This window comes from Dasypus novemcinctus, chromosome 24 (genome assembly GCF_030445035.2).
Source record: "Dasypus novemcinctus isolate mDasNov1 chromosome 24, mDasNov1.1.hap2, whole genome shotgun sequence".
In the NCBI taxonomy this organism is placed as follows: domain Eukaryota; kingdom Metazoa; phylum Chordata; class Mammalia; order Cingulata; family Dasypodidae; genus Dasypus; species Dasypus novemcinctus.
Window position 1 is genome coordinate 65,387,950 of NC_080696.1, and position 24,333 is coordinate 65,412,282.

Consider the following 24,333-nt stretch of genomic DNA (forward strand, 5'->3'; position numbering starts at 1 on the left):
GACAGGTCCCCAAGCCCCAGAGACCCCACGAAAGGCCACGGGCGCTGTCTCGGCCCACCCCAACGGTCCGCTCTTTACGGGGGGGGAAGCCGAGGCACGACGACCCCAGCTCCCAGGGAACTGTGCACCCGGCAAGGAGCCAGCTGAACCCGCCGTGGGTGCCGCCCCACAGCCCCCGCCCTCAGCCTGGCCAGGGGAGGGGTGCAGGTCTGAATTAACAGCCCTGGGCACTGCCCTGCAGGATAAAGGCCGTCTTGCCAGCACCTGTCCCCACAGGCAGGCCCCCGACCCACCTCTGCCCGCTGGAGGCCTCTGTCCACCACCAGTCGCATGTCCTGCCCTGCAGGCTGCTCAGCCTGGAGCCTCTGACGCCCTCTTGGTGGCCTTCCCCAGCAGCTTCTGTAACCCAGCCCGAGTCCGACCCCTGGAGGCTCCGTGAGGACGGGGTCTGCAAACGTGGCTTGCCCTCGTTGCCCTCCTGCCCCTGGAAAAGGCCCTTGCACGTGAGAAGTGCTAGTCGGCACCCGCTGAATAAATACATTTTAGGGGGAAGAAAAAAGACGCATGCTTGCCCGTTCTTCTTAAAAATACAGACGTGACAGAGCGGCCTGGACACCAACTCGGTTCGCCCGACTTCCACGCAGCTCTCTGCTGGAACTCTCGGGGTTCTGCTGGGCGAGCCCGGTCTCTGTGGCCGCGTCCGCCCAGCCACGGCTCAGGGGCAGGAGCGGTTGCTGGGCCGAGGCTCGCCCCTCGCCGCTCGACAGGCAGCGGGCGCTGGGACGGCAGGGTCTGGGAACGCAGCGTAAGGCACCGAGTCCTTCTAACTGCCTGACTGCCATCGTGAACACCCAGAGCACGCAATGGTTGAGCGCTTGCTGTATGCAAGGCACTGCGACTATAGGAGGCCCCAGGGGGTCCCCGAAGTTCTGTAAACAGAAGAGATGCCTGGCAGCCTCCACTGCCCGGGGTAAGCAGCGTCTGGGCTCAGTGGACACTGAGGGAAGGCTGGATGGAACTGCCTCTCAGACCACAGCCAGGCAGAAGGGAAAACCTGCCCACCACCCACATGCCTGGAGAGCCCCAAGATTCACGGTGGCCGATGAACCCAATGGCGGCGACCACAAGTTACCACGTATCTCGGGCCGTTTACACGCCTTGTCCACTCGGCGCCAGATCTCCACAGTGTGGGCCACGTGCCCGGGGGCAGCTGCGCTCCAGCCAGGAGGGCCCCGAGCCAGGCTCTCTAGCCCTGAAGCCCCGTCTGCTGTGAAGTGTGAGGTGCACACGGCACGCTCAGATCTCGGCACCATGTGGGTTCTTACATTTGTCCGTACCTATGTGACCACACGCGGATCGAGATGCCGCTTCCACCGCCCCCCGAGGGTCCTCGGGCCCCTCCCCTGGAGGCGACCACCACGTGGTGTCACGTGGCCTTGACCTTCACACCAAGGGAGCTGCTGGGTGTATAGGCTTGTGTGTCCAGCTCCCTACGCTCGGCATACTTCTAAGATTCATTTACACTGTTGAGTGGATCGTTCGTTCCTTCTTCTTTACTCCTTGGAAATATTCCATCGAATGAAGAGCCTGTGGCTTACCTAGTCACCCGCTGTGGGCGTCAGGGTCACGCCCGCTTTAGTCCGTTGGTAAATACAGCCACGACATTCACGTGAGGTCTTCTGGAGGACAGAGGTATTCGCTGCTCTTGAGCGGATGCTTGAGTGAAGCCCTGGGTCGTGGGTGGGTGTGCGTTCATTAGGAAAGGCAGTCTCCCAGCGTGGCTGCACCGCGTCACACGTCGATCAGCGATGCATGAGTCCCCACTGCCCTACACTGCCGCCAACATTTGGTCTTGTCTATTTTTTTTCAAAGATTTATTTCTTCCCCTCCCCACCGCTGTCTGTTCTGTGTCTGCGCGTCTTCTCTTTTGCCGGCACCGGGAACTGATCCTGGAACCTTCCGGTGGGAGGAGAGGGACTCCATTTCTTGCACCGCCTCAGCTCCCTGGTCTGCTGCGTCTCTCCTCTGTGTCTCTTTCTGTCGTGTCATTTCGCTGCGCCAGCTCGCCACGCCAACCAGCTTGCCTTCACCTGGAGGCCCCAAAATTGAACCCCAGGCCGCCCAGACGACAGGCGCCCAATCGCTTGAGCCACATTCACTTCCCCTGTCAGTCTCCTTAATGTACTAGAATCTATGGTTTTAAATTTGGATTTCTCTGGCTAGTAACAATGAATACCTTCTCATTTGCTTACTGACCATTCATGTATCTTTTATAAAGTAACTTCAGTTTTTTTGCACATTTTTTACTGGGTTGCTTTGTCCTGTTATTATAAAGTTATGGACTTCTTTATATATTCTTGACACAAATCCTCTGTTAGTACATATATTGGAAACATCTTCTCCCACTCTTTGGCTTACCTTTCCACTTTAATAAGGGTAATCTTCTGATGAAGAGAAGTTCAAGTAAGAAGCAAATTTAGCAATGTTTTCTTAATGGTTTGTACTTGGTGTCCTTAGAAAACCTTGCCCATTCAAAGGTCATGAAGATCTTGTTTCCTTCTAGAAGTTTTATGGTTTTAGCATCTAGTTTTAGGTATACGAGCCATCTCAAATTAAGTTCTGCATACAGTGTGAGTCAAGGCTCATTTTAACCCCATGGGTATCTGGCTGCAGACCCTCTCCTGCTCTGTTGCTCTTACTTTTTTTTTAAAGATTTATTTTTTATTTAGTTCTATCTCCGTCACCCACCCCCCCCCCCCCACTTGTCTGCTCTCTGTGTCCATTCACTTCTGTGTCTGCTTGCATTCTTGTCAGCGGCACCGGGAATGTGTCTCTTTTGTTACGTCATCTTGCTGCGTCAGCTCTCTGTGTGTGCGGCACCACTCCTGGGCAGGCTGCACTTCTTTCATGCAGGGTGGCTCTCCATGCAGGGCGCACTCCTTGTGCGTGGGGCTCCCCTATGCGGGGGACACCCCAGTGCACGTGGGCCAGCTCACCACACGGGTCAGGAGGCCCTGCATTTGAACCTTGGACCTCCCATGTGGCAGGCGGACGCTCTATCAGTTGAGCCAAATCCACTTCCCTCTGTTGCTCTTAAATCTCTCCTTATGCCAATACCATGCTGCCTTGATCCCCGGAGAGTGAGAGCAAGTCTTGAAATCTGGGAGTAAGGCCCTCCAGTACTGCTCTTGATGGACTATCCAAGTCCTCTGCATTTCCATATAAATTCTTGGCATCTGTCAACTTCTATGAAACACCTACTAGGTTTTAGCAGGGACATCATCAAGTCCACGTATCGCTTTGGACAGAATACTGTGTGCTTCTCCTCCTCCCCGTCTTCTCTCGTTCCTTTCATCTCAGCGTGGGGGCCTCACCCAGCTCTTTAAGTTAATTCCAGACCGTCTGTATTTTCGGTGCCACTGTTAACGGCATCTTTCTTTCATTTTCTAGTTGTTTCTTGCTAAGTATATAGAATCATGACTGACTTTTGAGGGTCACCTTGTCAAGTTCACTCATCAGTTTCTTTCGGACTTCCTGTGTAAACAGTTGGGTCATGTGTGAGTTTTAATTTTTACCTTCTTCCTTTCCAAACTTCATGCCCTGCGTCTTCCCACTTCTTCCCCGACTGGAACACCAGGCATGCTACTGAAAGCAAGTGGTGAGCGCAGCCCTCCTCCACGGCTTCCCATCCAGCCCCTCGAGGGGAAACACGACACTGCCTCCACGCCCAAGGTCCAGACGGACTTAGAGCAGCTAACGGTGTGCGGAGGCCCGAGACGCCATAGCACCAACAAAAGCCAGCGAACAAGCCTGTGGCTCGAGGGTAGGGCAGAGGGCGGTGGGCTCACCTTAGCCACCAGCCGGTGCCACGCATGGCCCGTGGGCAGAAGGATGAACCCAGCAGGAAATGAAGAAACGCTGCAATTACATCAATCGCACTTGCAGAAAGTTAAGTACAACTGTCTTTACTGAAAGAACTAATTAATTTCAGGCCAAAAGTGCAGTGAAACGACCTACCCAGGGTGGTAAGGAAGTTGCCCAGGACGCATTCAGACGGAGGGAGGTGGAAACGGCGCCGTGGCAGCACCCACCCGGCCTCTCTGACTTACCTGAGTGTTTTCAGGGTCCAAGATCACCGGTACCCAGACGAAAGCTGAGTCTTCTGCTGGGCTGTAAATAAACCCACCTCTTTCTGCAGATCTGTTTCAGTGGTAAAAGCAAACGTGAAAGAAGAGCGGAGACTGCCAACGACAGGCTGTCACAGCACTGGAAGGCACGCGCTAAGCGAGCGCGTCGGGAGCTGGGCCCCGCCGGCCGCTCACGGTCACTGCCGACTGGGACGGGCGTCCAGCTGCCTAAGCCCGCCCGCCCCGGGCCTCCCCGCCTCTCCCCGGCGCACACGGCCGCCTCCCCTGTGCCCGACAGGCTGGCCCTGCAGCAGGAAGCAAGCGGAGCCCGGTGAGCACGGGCAGAGAGAGCAGGAGGCCTGGGCCCAGGCGGGGGCCCGGCCTCACAGACCACGTCCTATGCTGCACCCTGAAGGCGCAGTTACTCCACGTGATCCACTATTTAGTTCCTGATCCTGACAGGCAGCTCGCAAAGGGCCGCCCCAGCAGAACCGGGGCCGAGTCTCTGGCAGCAGGATGTAAAACTGGAAAGCTGGGAAAAATAGGCAAAACAAATACAGATAAATTTGTTTTTAATAAAGGAGTTAATTTTCTTTCAATCCTATATAAAACAATAGCAATTAAAAACTTCATTTCTGAAAGTAAAATATTTACATATGAACAAGTAACTGTGCAAAATTTACATGAAAAAATGGAAAGACAGGGATTTCCTAAAAGACAAAATAAAAGGTGTAACAGTTTTCAGGTGTTGATAAAAAATACTGATCAGCATTCAGTTCACACGCGCGCGAATTAAAGTCTAACGTGAGAATTCACACGGAGAAAGCCAGAGTATTTACATCATAAAAGTACTATCAATAGACAATTTAATACAATAACCTCTGAAAATATAAAGAACCAATTAGTATATTTGTAATAAAAAAATAGGTACAAAGCAGGGGCTCTGCTCAGGCATCTGTGAAGGCGGCCCACAGCCTGCACACGGTCTCTTAGCAAAATAATTATCCTGTCCATAGCCATTCTTACGTTATGTGCCAAAAATTATGTACAATTACCGACAAAATACACCAACCATTTTTCAACACTTGATTCACACTGAGAAACAGTCTCTTTTGATGATTCTTCTCAACTTTGATTTTATTTAATCTAAGCTTTCACTTTTAGCTAAAAAACACAGTGCAAGTAAAATATATTTATGCTGAAAAGGTTTTCATTTCTTTTAACTTTACAGCTTTACAAACTCTAGCAAATAAATGCGTTTGTACAGATGCTGATAACACATTCAGAAGAGCCTGCCCGCTGGCCTCTGCGGGCAGAGGTGAGCCCCAGGCGGCCGCTCTACAATGGATTGTGGATTCCTCAGGAATTCCCAACGGACCGGAGGGGGGAGATAAATAGTCTAAAAACATCAGTTTGCTTTGCCAACTGACTAGTACAAAAATAAAATAGACGAAATGAGGTCATCTGCTAGAGACATACACCTATGGAGTAGTTGGGTTGAACGAAACCAAAATGCACAAATAATGTGAAAACTGCTACGAGCTGACAGAGGGCAGCGAATTATTTGCTAAACGATTCCATCAGTCTTTATATATGGCTTGTTTGGCAAGAAGGCCACTCAATCAAGATGAGTTGAGATTTCATTGTCCTTTAGGAGTACCCACAGGCCTCTGTGTTCTGTTACAGAAACGTGTTTTCTTTCATACTGAAGGGCTGATTTATAAACAGGAATATAAAACTGTTCCATTGTAAAGAGGTGGCTGTCTTTTAAACAATATCCCATTTGCTTGTTACAAAAAAGCGTAATCTGCAAATATATAAAAACGTCCCCAGGCGTCTCCATCAAAAATACCGAGCTCGCCCCCGTGTCACTTAAGGAATGCTTTGTAGAGCAATAGTGAATGGCTTGTCTCGCGCTCGTTTTCTAAACAAAATATGAGGTCCCTGAGGTTGACCCGTGTGATCCTTTGTCGCGTGAACTGTCTGGGGGCTCCGACGCCAGAGCTGCCTGGGACTGCCGTGCCGGCGCCCGATCCCTAGAGCGAGAGAGGGAGACACGCGCGTTAGTGGTGCTCAGAGGCGGTGGGCTACAGGGACCCGGGCGCTGGGGGGGGCAGGGCCTGGGCCACCCCCGGGGGCACCGAGCAGCAGCCGATGTGCTGGAGGCCCCCGCGGGGAGGGGCGTGGAGCCTCCCACTATGCTCGGCCCAGGCCCAGGCTGGGAGGCCCACGCTCTCCACACGGCACGCTCCGGCCCCCCGGGGCCGAGGAGGGAAAAGGAGAAGGGCTGGGCACGCCCGGCGGCCCGACCCCCCGTGCCTGGCGGTGCTGTGACCCCGATCTGCAGACAGGCACACCCACACCCCCAGGCCGGGAACGCCTGGCACCAGCCGGGGTGAGCTGGCGGCTCCTAGGGCCCATCGCCCGTGGTTACGGCAACTACCCCGTGGCCAAGAGGGGCTTCCCCCGTGCCCCTCTGCTGACCTGGGCACAACGCGCCCCTCTCTGGGGCTGACAAGCAGGCTTGCGGCCCAGGGCGCAGGGGTTTTTCTGGAAGGCACCCGAGCAGTAGCGTGCGCTGGGCCCTGCCCTGAACTCCCAGCTGGACAGATTCTGCTCTCCTACTCAGAAGGCAGCATCTGTGCCTGACCCTGGACACGGAGTCTCTGCCCCCTGGAGGTTCGTGTGAAAACGGCACTGGGGCTTTCACAGCACGCTCTCCACAGCCTTCTAAAGGGTGGGGCGCCCCCCGTGAATGCTGGGGCACCGGCGAGGGCCAGCGGGCGCGGCAGCCTCGCTGCGCTCCTCCACCAGCGCCGCCGTACGCGGGCCCTGGGGCAGAGCCACCTCATCACACGTGCATTACGGCGGCCGGGGCCTTTGCCCCCGTCGGTCCTCTGTGAGCCAGTCCCTCTGCAGAGGGGGTCCTCCCAGCAGGGGGGCGAGTTGGGTGGCATCCACTGGGGTTCCTGGGGCCTTCCTCACAGTCGCCAAGGAAGAGTCCATGTAAGAGACAAAGCGAGCACTCCTTAAGTGCTGCGAAAAGTAAACTGCTGGGAGAACAAGGAGGAAAAACGGGTCCGCGCTCCCAGGGAGCTCCCGGCAGCAGCCGCTTTTCTCGGGGCCCCTGCTGGCTGGGTCCCTGCACCCCTGGCTGCTGGGCCGGCTGCCGTGGGCAGGGGAGTGAAGGATGCCGCCGCTAACTGCTCTGGGTCTGGCGGGCAGAGCCCCCAGGACGGCACTCGCTGGGTCAGCTTCAGCCTTTGCCTTCTAGGGTCTGTTTTACCAACACGGGCGGAGGGGTCGGCGTCCCCACCATCGTCCCCTCCAGCATCCACACAACCCCGCGTGCCCACCCAGAGGACAGGGCCGTGCAAGGTGGCTGAGCCGATGCCCTCGAGCCTTAGGTGTGAAAGGTCAGAATCAGACGGACGCCAGAACCCCAAAGGAAACCCAGCCTCGGCACCATGAGGGTGGCAGGCGCGGCTCCACGTGCCCTCCCCAGGCTGTTCCAGGGACTTGTGCCCAAAGCTCTAGCGTGAACAATCTTGTTTCACTGGAGTAAGAAACCATAATTTTTCATGGGTCTGTGGATTCTTAAAAATAAAATTTACTTAATTTTTCTTAAATCTTAAAAAAAAAAAAAAAAGCAAGCCTATATTCAAATATATCCAACTCGATATTTGGGGAGCACTACTGCTCTTTTCCACTTCCCCCAAGGACTAGCCTCCGGGGTCCCTGATCACTGAGCTATGCAAGGCATAAACCACACGTGGGGGCAAGTGGAAATCCAGGCCCAGGACAGGAGGCGCTGGGCTGTGGCGCTCCTCAGGGCAGCCCCGCGCCCCGGGCGCCAGCAGCGCGCCTGTCTCTCGGTGGACGCAGGGGGCTGGGTTAGGAAGACGTGCCTGGAGGGATGACTCAAACGTCAACCACAGCATTTCGGGGCTTTTCAAGTGACTGAACAAATCAGCCTCCTCATCCAGCCTCTGCCCCGAGCTGCTGACAGGGTTACCCAAAAGGCGCCCGCTGCTTTCTTTGAAGGCTGATCAATAGTGCCACAACAGTGGGGAAGGGTTGTGGAGTAACAAAGAACAACAAAAGGATTTAAAATAAAAAGTGCTACAATTATCTGACAGGCGACACACCCTTGACGTAGAAGCCCAGTGGAAAAATCGCTTTCCGACGCTAAGCGCCTCCTCGGGAGCCCTGCCCGCTGTGGACAGCATCGCCTCTTCTCTGCAGAAGGCAGCAGTGCTCCGTGGCCCCTGCTGGACGGAGCAGAGCCCCGGCCTCGCCACGTGCCGCCCCTGCACGCCAGGACCAGGGCCAGGGAGGTCAGGGCGAGGGCGGCACGGCGGGGGCCGGAGCAAACCCTGCCGCGGGCAGGCGGGGGGCCCCGCGCGCAGCAGGCTCTTGAGTGTGGCCGCGGTCCCCGTGGCTGACAAGCAGCTGGTCAGAGCGTCCCTGCAGGGCCACCGAGTCAGGGCTGCACTGAGGGCACCAGCATGCTGGCTCTGCCTGCCACCAGCAGCAGGAAGTGACCGGCTCTTGGTTTGACTCGAGAAATCCAGAATCTAGGTGCCATCAAGGGAAGACGTGGCGCTCTGGCCCTGCTGTCGGTGATGCTTGGCTTTTCCATCACACGGCACCTCCTCCCCGTGTCCCACCGACCTCCCACCGACCTCCGGCTTCTGGCTTCTCCTGGGTGGCATTCCCTTTGCCCTGGGCCATTGGCCCTGTGTGGTAACGCCACCCTCCTTCACCAGGACTGACCAGGTGACACCCTTGAGGCCCGAGGGACAAAGGGCTCCACCCACACACCAGGACGGAACGCCTTCTGTGGGGCGTGGCCCCACGCGAGACCCTCTACTTCCCTCCTCCCTGTACACAGGGAGGTGACGGTGCACTTCAGAGAGTGAGCACCGTTCACACACCCAGGAAACGACTGGACAGGGGACAAAAGGAGAACCACCCCAGAGCCCCGCCCACAGAGCCCCGCCCACAGAGCCCCGCCCACAGAGCCCCGCCCACAGAGCCCCACCCCAGAGCCCCGCCCAGAGCCCCTCCCCCACAGCCCATCCAGAGGCCCTGCCCCACAGCCCCGCCCAGAGCCCCTCCCCCACAGCCCAGCCCACAGAGCCCCGCCCAGAGCCCGCCCCACAGCCCATCCAGCGCCCGCCCCACAGCCCCGCCCACAGAACCCCACCCCAGAGCCCCGCCCACAGAGCCCCGCCCAGAGCCCGCCCCACAGCCCATCCAGCGCCCGCCCCACAGCCCCGCCCACAGAACCCCACCCCAGAGCCCCGCCCACAGAGCCCCGCCCAGAGCCCGCCCCACAGCCCATCCAGAGCCCCTGCCCCACAGCCCCGCCCACAGAGCCCCACCCGAGCCCCGCCCACAGAGCCCTGCCCAGAGCCCCTGCCCCACCGCCCCGCCCACAGAGCCCCGCCCAGAGCCCCGCCCAGAGCCCCTCCCCCACAGCCCCACCCCAGAGCGCTGCCCACAGAGCCCCACCCCGAGCCCGCCCCACAGCCCTGCCCACAGCCCCACCCACAGAGCCCCGCCCCACAGCCCCACCCTACAGAGCTTTGCCCCACAGCCCCGCCCACAGAGCCCCGCCCCACAGCCCCGCCCAGAGCCCCTGCCCCACAGCCCCGCCCACAGAGCCCCGCCCACAGAGCCCCACCCCACAGCCCTGCCACCTGCAGAGACGCCCAGGGGGTGTCCAGACGTGCCAGCGGCTGCAGTGAGAGAAGAATCGCGAAGAACCGACAAGGCCCCCAGCCAGGGAGGGGGCCACGGGGGCAGGGAGGGCAGAGAAGGGAGAAAAGCAATGGGAGCTCAGGGCCTGAAGCCACGTGCCGCTCAGAATCCGGCTCCTACTCCCCCCCAAACCATAGAACAAACCCAACCTGCCAAGCTCCTGCCAGGAGAGGACGGCCCCAAGCTACGGATCTCGTAAAACGCCCGTCTGAGCCCATCCACAAGGAGCCAGGGGCAAAACATCACCGAATCCACGCACATCAGCTGAGATAAACCCACCTGGGAAAAAGAGCACTGTCTGACAACACTGCAAAGGAAAGCAGTTATACTTCAGCAAGCACTTAGGATATGAAAATCAGGAAAGAAACACAAAAAAGAGAAAGAAACAAAAGTTAACTGAACACAAGAAAGAAACGGCAAGGAGAACAGCTATCTCAGAAACGGCACGACAGCGAGGCGCTTGCAGTGTGGCTGGACAGCCATGCCTGGCCATGTCCCGGCCAAGATCCAGTCCTGTGCTGGACAGCGGGCCAATGAAGGAGCACAAAGGCAAAACAATTGGACAGGCATCAGGCCTTCCGGGGCACCAGCCACTGATTCTACATCCAGTCCAACTGTCCTTCCAAAGTCACCGAGGCGCCGTTCCCAGCATACAGACCCCAGGGCCCTGGGCACCCACGGGCCCTTCTCGAGGCACCTACTAGAGGATGGGGTCGGCCCACCGAGACGCATCTCCAGCACCGAGGCTGACGGTGGGCACAGAGCAGCAGGAGTGGACATCCAACACCGCCAGGTGGTACAAGGAGGAAGCGATGCTGAGAAGGGAGTGGGAGGAGGAAGGCAGGCTGAGCGCAGACGCCACGGCTGAGAGGTGGGAGATGAGGACTGCCCTAAGAAGAGGTGAAGCTGCACAGGGGACGCAGGTCTTTAAAAAGCGCACACAAAACTAACCACCGCCTGAATAAAACATGCAAGCCTTCCTAAAAGCTAGATTATTTTTCTATATTAAAGAGCAAAAATGCACCTTGCATTAGCAAGATGGCAAAGCAAGAGAATCCCAAATCCAAAGTCCTGACCCCCAACAGAGTCACGAGAAACCAAGTGAAACGCCCATCAAAAAAAGGCGACTTGGAAGCGGCAGGAGAGCCTCATGGTGCGCCGGGCTTGGCGCGGCGACGGCTCGCTCTCGCGGCGCAGGTCCAAGCTCCCGGGGCTGGAGAGCCGGGCACACCCTGGTGACAGGTGGGGTGTCTGTCCTGACCCTCCGGGCAGCAGCCTGGCGGCTTGACCCCAGCACCCTTCTCTGCCTTCCTGTCCTAAACTTCCTCGGGACAGGACGGCGGCAGGAGCAGGGCAAGGACACGGCGCAAGGACCACCAAGTCGGTCACCTGGGCCAAGACGGCGCTGAGACACGGCACGGCACCTGGGCGGAGAGGCTGCGGGAACTTCCTGGGGAAAGGGGGGCCCGGACAGGCCACGCCTGCGGAGGGCTCCCAAGGCCACACGCGTGTGTGTTCACCCTGAGCCACCCTCTGGGCCGCTGAAGGCTGCTGCGGAGACTGGAGGCTGCGCAGCTGCCGCGTTCACTGCTAGTGCAGTGCTCCCCACCTGTGAGGGAGCCTCCAGCTCTAGCTGAGTGCACGCCCCGGAGTGACGGCACACGGGCAGAAGTGCGGGGCTTGCAGGAAGACTGCACAAACACCCCTGCAAGCCTAACAGCAAGGAAAAGGAAAGCAAAGCAGCAACCCCAGGGAAGGGGAAGGATCCAATTTCCACACACTGCAACCAAAAAGTCACAAGGCATTCCAAGAAAAAGGACAAGATGGCCCCGACACTGGACATAACAGACAGACTTTAAAACAACTCCTAAATATGGCCCAAGAGCTAAAGGAAAACATGGACAAAACTAAGGAAAATCAGGGGGAAAATATACATACAAAATGGGAATTTCAATAAAGAGACAAATTATAAAAACTAATCGAACATATATTCTGGAGCAGAAAAGCATAATAACTGAAATTTAAAATTCCATAGACAGGTTCAAAAGTAGATGTAAGCTGGCAGAATAAAGAATCAGCAAATATGAAGACAGGACACTTGAAATTATCCCATTGGAGGAGCGGAAAGAAAAAGAGCATGAAGAAAAATGAGCAAGGCCTAAAGGACCTGCGAGACACTGTCAAGAATACCAATATATGAAAGTGAAAGTCCAAAGGATGGGCAGGGGCAGAGAGAATGTTTGAAGAAATACAGGTGAAAACTTTCCAAACTTGTCAAAAACCAAAGTACATGCTCAATGACTCTAAACAGGATAAACTCAAAGAGATCCACCGAGACAGATTGTAACAAAACTGCCAAATGCCAACAACAAAGAATCCAGAAAGAACAAATGGTCACATTCAGGAGATAATCAAGAAGATCAAAGACCAGTTTCTCATCGGAAACCATGGAGGCAAGAAGGAAATGGGACAGCATATTTAAAGTGCTGAAAGAAAAAACTGTCAACCAAGAATTCTATATGCAATAAAACTGTCCTTCAAAAACAAGGGATAAATGAAAATATTCCAAAAAAACAAAAGCCAAGGGAACTCGTCGCCACTAGACTTGCCCCACATGAAACGCTAAAGGGAGTCCTTCCAACCAAAGGGGAAGGACACTAGACAGTAGCTCGAAACCGTACAAAGAAATCAAGATGTCTGGGAAAGGTAACTACCGTGAGTAAATACAAATAAAGACTACTACGTTTTTCTGACATGACTTAATATGCAAATACATAAGATAAATATAAATCTGTGTCTGGGGCACATATAACTTTATATAAAGATGTAACTTGTAATAAGAACAACATAAAGAAGACAGAGGGCTATGAGAAAACAGCTTGTGTAGTCTACTGAAGTTACAGATTTAGGATGTTAAATTTAAGCCCTATGGTAACCACAAAGAAAATACCTAGAAAATACATACAAAGTGAAAAAAGGAAACATACAAAAAAACAAATACTGGAACGGCAGAAGAAAGTCCTGCATTATCCATCATTACTTTAAATGCAAATGGGTAAAACTCTCCAGGTAAAAGGCAGAGATTAGCAGAACAGATAAAAAAAGTAAGATCCACTATATGCTTTTTACAAAATACCTCCAATTCAAAGACACAAGTAGGTCAAAAGTGAAAGGATGGAAAGAAGTATTTCACATAAATAGTAACCAAATGAAAGCTGGGTGGCTAGAAATATCAGATAAAACAGTCTTTAAGTCAGAAACTGTTAAAAGAGACAAAGGCATTATGTACTGACAAAAGGGTCAATATATCAAGAAGATATTACAATTCCAAACGTGTACTTACAAACAGAACCCCAAAACACATGAAGCAAACAGAACTGCAGGAGGAAAGAATCAAGATGTACAAGAATAGGAGACTTCAATGCCTACTTTATCAATAATGGATAAACCATCTACACAGAAGGTTAAAAAGGAAACAGAGAATTTAAACAAGGTTATAAACTAACAAGAAACAGCACACCTACACAGAACACTCCACCTAAAAAAGGCAGAGTACACTTTCTGCTCAAGGATATGCCATATGTTAGGTCACAAAACAAGTCTAAAATTTTAAAAGATTGAAGTAATACAACCACAATGGAATGAAGCCAAAACTCAGTAACATAAGGAAAACTGCAAAATTCATACATATGTGGAAATTAACACAAACAACCAATAAGTCAAAGGAGAAAAGACAAGGGAAATTAAGAAATACCTTGAGATAAATGAAAATGAAAACACAACATACCATAACTTAAGGAATGAATCAAAGGCAGTGCTAGGAGAGAAATCTACGGCTGTAAATGCCCACATAAAAAAAGAAGAAAGATCTAAAACCAATAACCTAACTCCACACCTTGAAGAACTAGAAAAAAAAAAAAGAGCAAACTAAACCCAAAAGGGGCAGAAAGAAGGATACAATAAAGATTAGAGCAGAGCTAAATGTAAGAGAAAACAGAAAAATAGAGAAAATCAATGAAACTGTAGTTGGTACTTAGAAAAGATCAACAATAAAACTGACAAACCTCTAGCTAGAGAAAGGAAAAAGAAGATACAAATAACTAAAATCAGAAATGAAAATGGGAACAGTTTATATTTCTGAAAGTTAAAAGGATTATAAGAGAATATGCCAAGAAATTAGATAAAATAGAAGTAACACACAAATTCCTAGAAATACATGTTACTTTATCTGACCAATAAAAGACCAATGACACACATGGGATTGAATCAGTCATCAAAAACTTCCCAACAAAGCAAAGTGCAGGATCAGATGATTTCACTGGTAAAGTCAACTAATTTAAAGAACAACAATCCTTCTCAAACTCTTCCAAAAAAAAAAAAAGAGAGAACTTATTCTATGAAGCCAGCACCACCTTGATAACAAAGTTAGCAAAAAAAAGTTACAAGAAAAGAAAATTACAGAAAATAGCCCTTATGAATATAGATGCAAAAATCAACAAACTACTAGCAAATCCAATCCAATGGCACATTAAAGGGATTACATTCCATGACCAAATGGGATTTATCTCAGAAGGCAAGGGTGCATCAACATAAGGAAATCAATCAATGTAACATAACCACAGGAAAAAACACGATTACCTCAACTGATGTAGAATTTATCCTTTCTTGGTAAAAACACTCAGAAAACTAGGAATAGAAGGGAGTTTCCTCAACATGATAAAAGGTATAGATGAACAAGCTATAGTTGACATCATATTCGATAGTGAAAGATTGAAAGCTTTCCCCTAAGATCAGGAACAAGCCAAGGATGCCAACTGTCACCAATGCTACTCAACATTGTATTGGAAGTTGCAGTCAGACTAATTGGGCAAGAAAAAGAAATAAAACAGGAAGCGGCTGTGGCTCAATCAGTTGGGCTCCCGTCTACCATATGGGAGGCCCTCAGTTCATGTCCCGGGGCCTCCTTGTGAAGGCGGGCTTGCCCGCACGCTGCGGAGAGCCACCCGGCCTGCAGACGCCGTGGCGAGCCGACTCAGCAAGGTGATGCAACAAGAAGAAGAGAGACAAGCGAGAAACACAAAAGAGCCCTCAGTGAATGGACATAGAGAGCAGACAGCAAGCCACAAGTGGGGAGGGGAAATGAATACAAACAGACACAGAAGAATGTACAGCAAATGGACACAGAGAGCAGACAGTATGCAAAAAGTCACGGGGGGGGGGGTGGATTAAAAAAAAAAAAGAAAAGGTATCCAGTTTGGAAAGGGAGAAGTAAAACTATATCTAATTTGCAGATGACATATCCTATACAAAGAAATTCCCAAAGATTCTACATGAAAACTACTAGAGCTAATCAATGAATTTAGGAAAGCTGCAAGGTACAAGACAACTACACAAAAATCAGATGTTTTTACATACCAGCAAAATAGAACTTGGAAATCAAAACAACAATTCAATTTACAATAGCATCTAAGAGAACAAAAATATCTAGAAAAAAACAAAGCCAGGATATGAAAGACCTGTACACTGAAAACCACAAAACACTGTCTGAAAGAAACTAAAGGAGACCTAGATAAATGGCAAGACATGCGTGTTCACGGATGGGAAGCTTAATACCGCTGGGCTGTCAGTACCACCCACAGAGGGCAACGGATGCAACGCCCGTCCCCACCAAAACTCCAGCAGCCTTTTCTGGCAGAAATGGAAAAGCCAATCCTCACATCCATGTGGACTCTCAAGGGGCCCTGAACAGCCAGAACAAACGGGAAAGGAAAAACAAAGTTGGGAGGACCCACACACTTCTCCATTTCAAAACTTACTACAAAGCCACACTAATCGAAACAGTGTGGAACTGGCCTAAGGACAGACAAGTAGACCAACGGACTAGAAATGAGGGTCCAGAGATACCCAACAACAAGGGTGCTGAGTGGATGCAATGAGGAGAAAATCTCTCCAACAAATGGTCCTGGGAAAACAGGATTTCCACATGTGAAAGAACTGAGATTGGACCCTCCACCTCACATAGTATATAAAAATTAACTCAAAATGGATTGACAATGTAAATACATGAGCTAAAATCATAAACACTTGGAAGAAATAGAGGTGAAAATTGTCAGGACCTGTACTTGGCACTGGTTCTTCAGAGAGGACACCAAAAGCACATGCAAGGAAAGAAAACTTACATAAACTGAACTTCATAAAACTTTAAAACTTTAGTGCAAATGACTTGATCAAGGAAGTGAAAAAGCAACTTACAGAATGGGGGAAGAGCTTTGGAAGTCACTTATCTAATAAGGGTTTAATATGCAGAAGATAAGAATTCCTACAACTCCACACCAAAAGGAGAAACAACCCAATTATAAAATGGGCAACAGACTTGGAAAGACATTTTTCCACAGATATACAAATTGCCAACACATGAAAGAATCCTCAACGTCACAGGTCATTAGGGAAATGCAAATCCAAACCGCAGTGAGACACTACTTCATGCCCACGAGAACGGCTACTGTCTTCCTGCCTCCTGAGCTCACACCCTTATCCACTATGCTTTACCTCCAGACAGGATGGTTATTACTTATTTAAATAAAAAGAAAATAACGAGTTTTGGAAAGGATGTGCAGAAATTCAAACTCCTGTGCGCTGCTGGTGGCAATGGGCAATGGTGCGGCTGCGTGGACGACCGCGTGGCAGGTCCTTGGAAGTTAAAGAGAACTACCGTCGGCTGGGCAGTCCCACTTCCACGCACAGACTCCAGGAACGCAGAGCAGGGAGCAAAGGACGCTCTTCACAAGCGCCAAAGGTGGCAGTGCCCATGTGTCCATCAGTAGGTGGAGGGTAAGCAGCACGTGTCCATCCACGTGATGGACTCTTCAGCCCTAAGGAGGGACGGGGTTCTGACACCCGGGCCAACACAGACAAGTCCTGACGACACGGCGCTGAGACTAACAGACAGAGAGGGACAGACATGGTAGGAGTCCACCTCCACGGAGTAACAAGAACAGCAAATTCCAGAGAGAGAAAGAGATGAGAGGTGGGCAGGGCTGGGTGGGGGCCCCTGCTTCATGGACGCAGGGTGCCTGCTTCGTGATGGGAAGTTTGGTCCAGGAAGGTGGTGATAGCGGCACAACTCTAAATGTATCTAAGAGCACTGAGCTGTGTAAGTGCAAGAGGTAAAGAGGATTTTTAGATTGTCTATATGTTACCAAAACAAACCAAAAAACCCATGGAACTGTACGCCACAAAGCGTGCACCCTAATGTAACTAGGGACTATGGCTAATAATATATTTCATCCATTGTAGTAAAAAAATTTCATAGCACAAATGGAAAGATTCATTAGACACATGTATGTGACACTCATGTAAAATACATACATATCTAAAACCACAGTGATAGAGATTTTTTTAAAATATGCATTCCATAGAAAAACATAACAAATATAAAATTGCACACATATAAAACATTATAATCAAGTCAAGATTGAATGTGTCAGTCCTGTCAATATTGGTGAACTTAGGGCTAACTCACTCATTAAAAGAAAAAGATTTTCAATTTGGGACACAAAACAGGACCCAGTGCATGCTGTATGCGAGACAATCCGAAAACAAAGTGATTCAGAAAGTGGAAAGCAAAGGTGCTCCGGGCTAACGGCAGAGAGCGAGAGCAGGGGCAGAGAACCCGGGCTCAGAAAAGGTGGGATGCCAGCCCGAAGCCCCTCCAGGCCGAGGCCACAGTGCTCGGGAGGAGAAACCCCCAGGGTACTTGCCCGGCACTGCGGCAGGAGGCATGGTGGCCGCAGATGCACAGAGACCCCGGCACATGCAGCCAAGGCCACAGGTGAGGAGGGCGGCCAGAGCCCGGGAGGGCAGCCCCGCGCTCCCCAAGCCCTGCCCAAGCCCTGCACGCACCCAGGGGCACGAGGCTGTCCGGAAACGCCCGCTCGCTGCCCGGCGACTGCGGCGGGAAACGCAATCCTGGCCAGGCCCTGACCTTCCTCCCTTCCCGCAAGCAAACATGGCCCGGAGCCGCCCCACAGCATGAGGACGCAGGCACCCGGCAGTCAAGGCGGCGCTGCCCGTCCGTGCCGGAGCAAGGGGGTGGCACGTGGGGTCCAGCCATGAACGGTGTGCGCTGGCCTACAGTAGGGCCAGCTTCAGGCGTGGGGGTAAGAAGGCGCCCGAAGGGGCAGAGGACAGAGAGGGCTGGGGCGGGGCGCACTTCCGCACGGCTCTTAGAAGCACCGCACCTTCCGTCCCCAAAAATGGACACTTAACTTAACCTCAGGGAGCCCCTACAGGGAGACGAGCGGCTCCGGTGAGCCGAGCTGCACCATGCGCACGTCACAGAGCCGCCCCGATGGGCGTGGGCGAGACCCCCTCGAGTCCCACGGCGTGCAGGACGCCCCTGGAGACTGCCGTGTCCCCGGCTAGAGCACGTCAGGAGCGGCTGTGGGTGGAGGGCCAGGCTCCTCCAAGGCGCGGGGCTGGGACGGGCCGGGGTGCTGGCTGGAAGCCGAGGTCCAGGGCAGAAGTCACCCAGAACCAGATGGAGCAGCACACAAGCAGGTGCGGCGCGACAGGGCACGATGCCAGCTCCGCCCCGGCCCCAGCCCCGTTCCTCAAGACCATTCTCCAATCAAGGGAACCCTGGAGAAAGGGCAGATTCCACAGTCTGACAGGAAAATATAAGAAAAGCCTGGAACATTTTGTGATGAGTGATGAGAAAGTCGACAATGACGGGGAGGCGTATAAAAGGGGTGCAGCCAATGGAAGGAGCGTCCCGTGACGGTGACTCGGCCATGTGAGCAACAAAATAAAACACGGCAGTGGAGCCACCAGTGCTCGAGCACCTGCTTCCTGCACGAGGTCCTGGGTTCAATCCCCTGAATCTCCTTAAAAAAAAAAAAGGTATAGCCTTCGACTGTAACCCACGGAATAAAATATCCGTGAGTTCATTCTGATAAAAAAGAAGACTGAGTGAATAAATAAAAGTGAGAAGGAAAAAGAACCTTAGTGGAGAAACGGGGAAACTTCAAAGGAGGTCTTTTGCTAACAGCACTGGGGAGGTAGGATAAGGACACGTGGAAAACTCTCTGCACTATTATTTTTGGAGATTTTCTTTTAATCTAAAAGTAGTTCAAAATAGAAAAAGAAAATAAAGACCTACCCTAAGGACATAATCTTAAATTTAAAAGGAAAAAAAAATAAGAAATTGAGCATTTTCCCCAATGAAGAAAGTATATGGAGGCCTTCAAAGACCCTGAATTTTGTGTTCATTACATATTAAAAAATGCAAATATCCCTAAAGTCCAAAAACAAGCAAGAGCAAACGTGAAAAAACCTCTCATATTAAGGTCTCTGACACGCTTCATTCTCTCAGTGACAACTTCCCCATCTGCTTTCCCGCGTGGCGGTCAGGCTCGTTCTCCCACCCCCCCGCCTTGCGGTCAGGCTCGTCCCCCCCTCCCCCGCATGGCGGTCAGGCTCGTCCCCCCCTCCCCCCCGCGTGGCGGTCAGGCTCGTACCCCCACCCCCCCGCGTGGCGGTCAGGCTCGTACCCCCCTCCCCTGCGTGGCGGTCAGGCTCGTCCCCTCCTCCCCCCCGCGTGGCGGTCAGGCTCGTCCCCCCCTCCCCCGCATGGCGGTCAGGCTCGTCCCCCCCCTCCCCGCGTGGCAGTCAGTCTCGTCCCCCCCCTCCCCGCATGGCAGTCAGGTTCGTCCCCCCCTCCCCCGCGTGGCGGTCAGCCTCGTCCCCCCCTCCCCCGCCTCACGGTCAGGTTCGTCTCCCCGCTCCCCCGTGTGGCCGTCAGGCCCATCCCCCCGCGTGGCGGTCAGGCTCGTCCCCCCACCTCTCCGCCTTGTGGTCAGGCTCGTCCCCGCTGCTCTCCCGCGTGGCGGTCAGGCTCGTCCCCCCCTGCTCTCCCGCGTGGCGGTCAGGCTCGTCCCCCCTGCTCTCCCGCGTGGCGGTCAGGCTCATCCCCCCCCACTCTCCTGCGTGGCGGTCAGGCTCGTCCCCCGCTCTCCCAGCACCCTCCCCTTGGTCTGGGGGTCTCCCCCCGCTCCATGTTGGACAGAGGCCACTGGCCTTGCGCACACCAAAGTCGAAGCTGACCAGTGCGCGCTCAGCGCTACCTGCCCTCCTAGCTCAGGAACCACCCTGGCCAAAGCGCTGGGAAACTGGTCATATTGAGCAGAAAAAGAAACACACTGAGAATAAAGGGAATCAGATTTCTCACTGTCTGAAAAAAGATTTCTAAGAATGGAAAGGGGTATGGCGAGAAAGACCCCCGAGGGTCCAGGGAGAACTCTAGCACTGGCCCGAGGTCAGGACTGTCGCCGCAGAGCTCGCCGTCCGCGCCTGCCCGCTGGGGCCCCTGCCCACGCCTGCTCTGGCTGCGGAGCCACCGGCACACCCCACTCCCGCGTCTGGACTCCCGTGACCACCTTCCCCTGGGGGGACCCGGCTCCCGGGGGAACAGCTGGCAAGGGCAGGGGAAGCATGGAAGAGCCCGGAACATCTAGCGCCAGGAAAACAAGGTGCTCAAAGGATGGGGAACACAGAGGCTGCTGGGAGAGGCCGCCTCGGACCAAACCGCGACTTCGGGGACATAAATTAGTATTTACAACCCACTGAGTAGTCAGAACCCACGAGCCCACACACACATGCTCAACGAACAAACGCCCGAGGAGGGCGGGAAAGCTCTTCCCTGCAGAGCGGGCACAGCATCGTCCTCCGGCACATGCCATGGTGGCACCCGATGCGGCGGCCACGGCTCCCAGAGGCTGAGGCCAAGGGTGGTCGACGAGGGACGGGCGTGGGCTTAACACGGCTCGGCCCCGTAAGACACTCGCGGCGCAGAGGGAAGGCGGTGAGAGCGCGGTGGGAGGATCCTGCAGGCTCGCCACCGCCCGCGACAGTCCCGGTCACCTGCACCGGAGCAAGAGGGGACAACGCGCGAGCCCCGGGAGGCGCGCAGCACCAAGCCCGGGGCCGGGGCCGGACCGAGGCGAGGGTCGTCGGCAGAAGGGAAGCCTGGTCGGAGCAGGGACAGGCCGAGAGGCGGCTGCACTCCCCGAGGGGCCTGGGACCAAGCTGGAAAGGGTGACGCTGCGGGCCGTGGGAGCCCGGGAATGGGTGTCCGTGGTGGCTTCCTGCCCAGAAGGGCTGCGGACGTAAAGGACCTGGGGCGCGTTCGTGTGAGTACGTGAGCGCTCAGGGGTGATGGGCACTGGACAGAAAGACTGGACGTCACGCAGACGGACAGCCAAGCACAAACACACACGTGTGTAAGCGTGTGTGTGAAGCACGGGTGCTGAAACAAACGTGATGAAATGTTAGCAAAATTCTAGATTTGGTCAGAAAATCTGAAAGGGTTGATCTGTCTGTATGGTTCTTACAACTTCTCTCTAGGTTTGAAACTATTTCAAAAGAAAAGAAAAACATTTGGAAAAAAGATCACCCGTATATTCTGGGGGGCCGTCACCGCGGGGTCCCCTCGAGGCCCCACACACCAGGCACAGCACGGAAACCTGCAGACAGCTCCGAGCCGAGCGGGTGTCGGCCAAGCCCGAGGAGGAGGGGAGCGGCGGGCACCCGCCGGGGCCGCGGCCGCGCTGTCCCCTCACCTGGCAGGGGAAGCAGGGTGAGCCCCGGGCAGGGCAGCCTGGCTGGGAAGGACGTGGCAGTGCCAGGGCTGCCTCCAGCACGGGCCCCACAGAGGAGACACAAGTGGAGCCGGACAGGGCAGAGGAGACGCAGGGCGCAGCGGCAAGGGACACCCGTGACATCGAAAGCGAGGAGCATATCTGCACACACGAGAACAGTGATGACCCGCTCTGTGAGGTCATCAGCGGCTCCCTCAGGCCACACCTCCTCCTACAGGCTCAGGACAACCAAATTCACAAAAATGAGCATCAGAAAAGCGTCCAGACCAAACCCCACACGAGTTGCCAGGGAGAAGGCAGGCGCCTTCACGGGACAAGGGCGCGGCCCACTTCGAAGGAGGCAGCAGGAAGCGCAGCGGCAGAGGGCCCTCCAGGCCCCGGACTCGGCCCAGCCCAGGGCAGAGCGCCAGAGCCAAGAGAAAACCACAAGTGAAACTTCATTTGAGAAATGAAGACTAAATTAAAACTTCAGAACACCAGAGCAGGTCAACACAACAAATAATGCCTTAAGAGACAGAGGGGAAGAAGAATGGAAGTATAAAATTTTTTAGAGAAGCTACTGGGGAGCAGGTGCGGCTGCGTGCTGAGCACCTGCTTCTCATGTACGAGGTCCAGGTTCAATCCCCAGTACTGGAGAAATAAATACGTACATACAAACATAAAAGAGTAAGAGAGAGCTGTTAAAAGGATTCAAGACAAAGTAAAAAATATTGAAAACAGGCAAAGAAGATAAAGCAAAAAAAAAAAAAGAGAAATTTCTAAGAAGAAAAATAAGAGAACAGAATACTACAAAACTATCATTAAAAAAATTCCTAAATAAAAAAGGATTTGAAATTTCCAGTTGAAAGAGAACAAGCTATACCTGAGCCCACCAATCCCATATAACCAATCGCAAAATACATTCTAGCGAAATTACTAGATTTCTTAAAAAATTTTAAAGCCTTTGGGAATCTAGGCAAAAAGAACACGAGACTCGCAGGGGAAACGAAGTTACGCTCTCCTGAGACCTGGGCAGCAAGCAACGCTTCATCCTGGGAGACGGGGGGAAAGAAACACAAAAACCACCCAGGGTAACCTCATTCAAGATACTCCAGGAAAGAAGCTGTGTCCCAAGGACCCGGCAGCTCTTACCTGGCCTACAAGTGCAAGGGCGCGGCTGTTACCCAGACCCGGAACCTGCAGTGCCGTGCGCGCTCCCCAAGCACGAGCAGGGGGGACACGCAGGCAAAACGGCTAAGGCGGCTCCTCTTACAGACCAGCCGTGAGCTTTAGGCACCCAGGAATTTACCAATCTCAGATTAAAAGAAGGCTAAAGGGAGAGATTATGGTATGTGATGGCTACATGATTTGACAGTGGAAAGAGAGCACAAAACAAAAACTGGGGGAAGAGAGAAAGCAAGCGTAAAACCCACCCTAACTGTTTCCAGGGTTGGTGTGGTGGCATCAGCTGTTACTGCGCTACCATGACTCCTACCCTTTGTGTCCACGAGAGCCCACGTCCTTGACGTGGAAGAGAGAGGCGTCTTATCAAAGTCAGTGAGTAAAACCTACCCCCGAGCATGAGCCGAGCTGGAGGTGCGCATTTCCCAGCTCTGGTCATCGGAAAGGCCCAGAAATTCACCTGCCCCGAGGCAATGAGTAGCCCCAGTCCCACTTTGCAGTCTTAACTTATTTCCCACTAAATGAAACCAGTTCTTGGAAAAATGACTGTTTCCAGGTATGAAGCAGGACACGTGTAAGACGAGCCAGAAATACCTGACTGGTCCTGATGGCATGGGTGCCATCAAAGACCTGTAGGGTCAGGTGAAAAGAAACCAGGAGCCGGGAGCAGGTGTAGCTCAGTGGTTGAGCGCCAGCCTCCCAAGAATGAGGTCCAAGTTCAATCCCCGGTACCTCCTAAAAAAAAACGTAAATAACACCACCAAAAAAAACATTGGTCACCTTCTGAGGATGACAGCCAGTTCACCACTGTAAACTGGGTGAATAAAAGGAAATAAACATTTTTCTTCTCCTTGCCTTTAAGACTTACACCCACCAAGTAATCAAACAGAGGAGGTGAAGTGTCTCCTCACAAACGACAATAGACCAGCAGAATTCGAGCGTCGCCTCTTGGCGCCCGCGTGGTGTCCATGGATCCGGCGCTGAGCACCGTGGCTGCTCCGGTCACAGGAGCGCCGTCCCCAGGCCCGGGCCCCCCAGTGGACGCGCATGACAGCGCCCGGAACCGGCGTCAGGGGAGGCCTCTGGACGCAGCTGCCGCTCACAGGAGCTCACAAGACAGAGGCGCCCCTGGCACGCAGCCGGCAGGTGCAGAGTGCGTGAAGCACAACGCAACAAATTGTACGGGAAAGAGAGAGCTCACAGGGTGGGCTTGTAGATTAGAAGAGGCAGAGAAGTTGTCTGCTTCCTGAGTCAAGTTTTTAAAACCAGGCAAAGACAACCCCTAGTGCCCAGGCCAGCACGGGAGGGAGAGCATCACTTTCCCGCATTCATTTCTGGCTTCACTGTAAAACCCATTCAGGATGTGGACGTGGCTCAAGCGACTGGGCTCCCGCCTATCACACGAGAGGTCCCAGGGTCGGTTCCCAGTGCCTCCCAAAGAGGACAAGCAAGACAGTGAACTGAAGCAATGGGCTGGCACAGCGAGCTGACACAAGATGATGCAACAAGGAGACACAGAAGAAACACAATGAGAGACACAACAAAGCAAGGAGTGGAGGTGGCTCAAGCGATTGAGCAACTCTCTCCCACATGGGAGGTCCTGGGTTCAGTTCCCGGTGCCT

The 24,333-nt window shown here is 53.2% G+C and overlaps 1 protein-coding gene across 1 annotated transcript in view; it reads right to left on the reverse strand.

Annotated features, from left to right (window-relative positions):
• Positions 1-4,682: 4,682 nt before the first annotated feature.
• TAF4 (TATA-box binding protein associated factor 4) overlaps positions 4,683-24,333 on the reverse strand; it is a 105,598-nt gene continuing 85,947 nt past the window's right edge. The window contains exon 16 of the mRNA XM_058287277.2: positions 4,683-6,163. Coding sequence (XP_058143260.1) covers positions 5,996-6,163 — 168 coding nt within the window. The 3' untranslated portion in view covers positions 4,683-5,995. The remainder of the gene's footprint in view (positions 6,164-24,333) is intronic.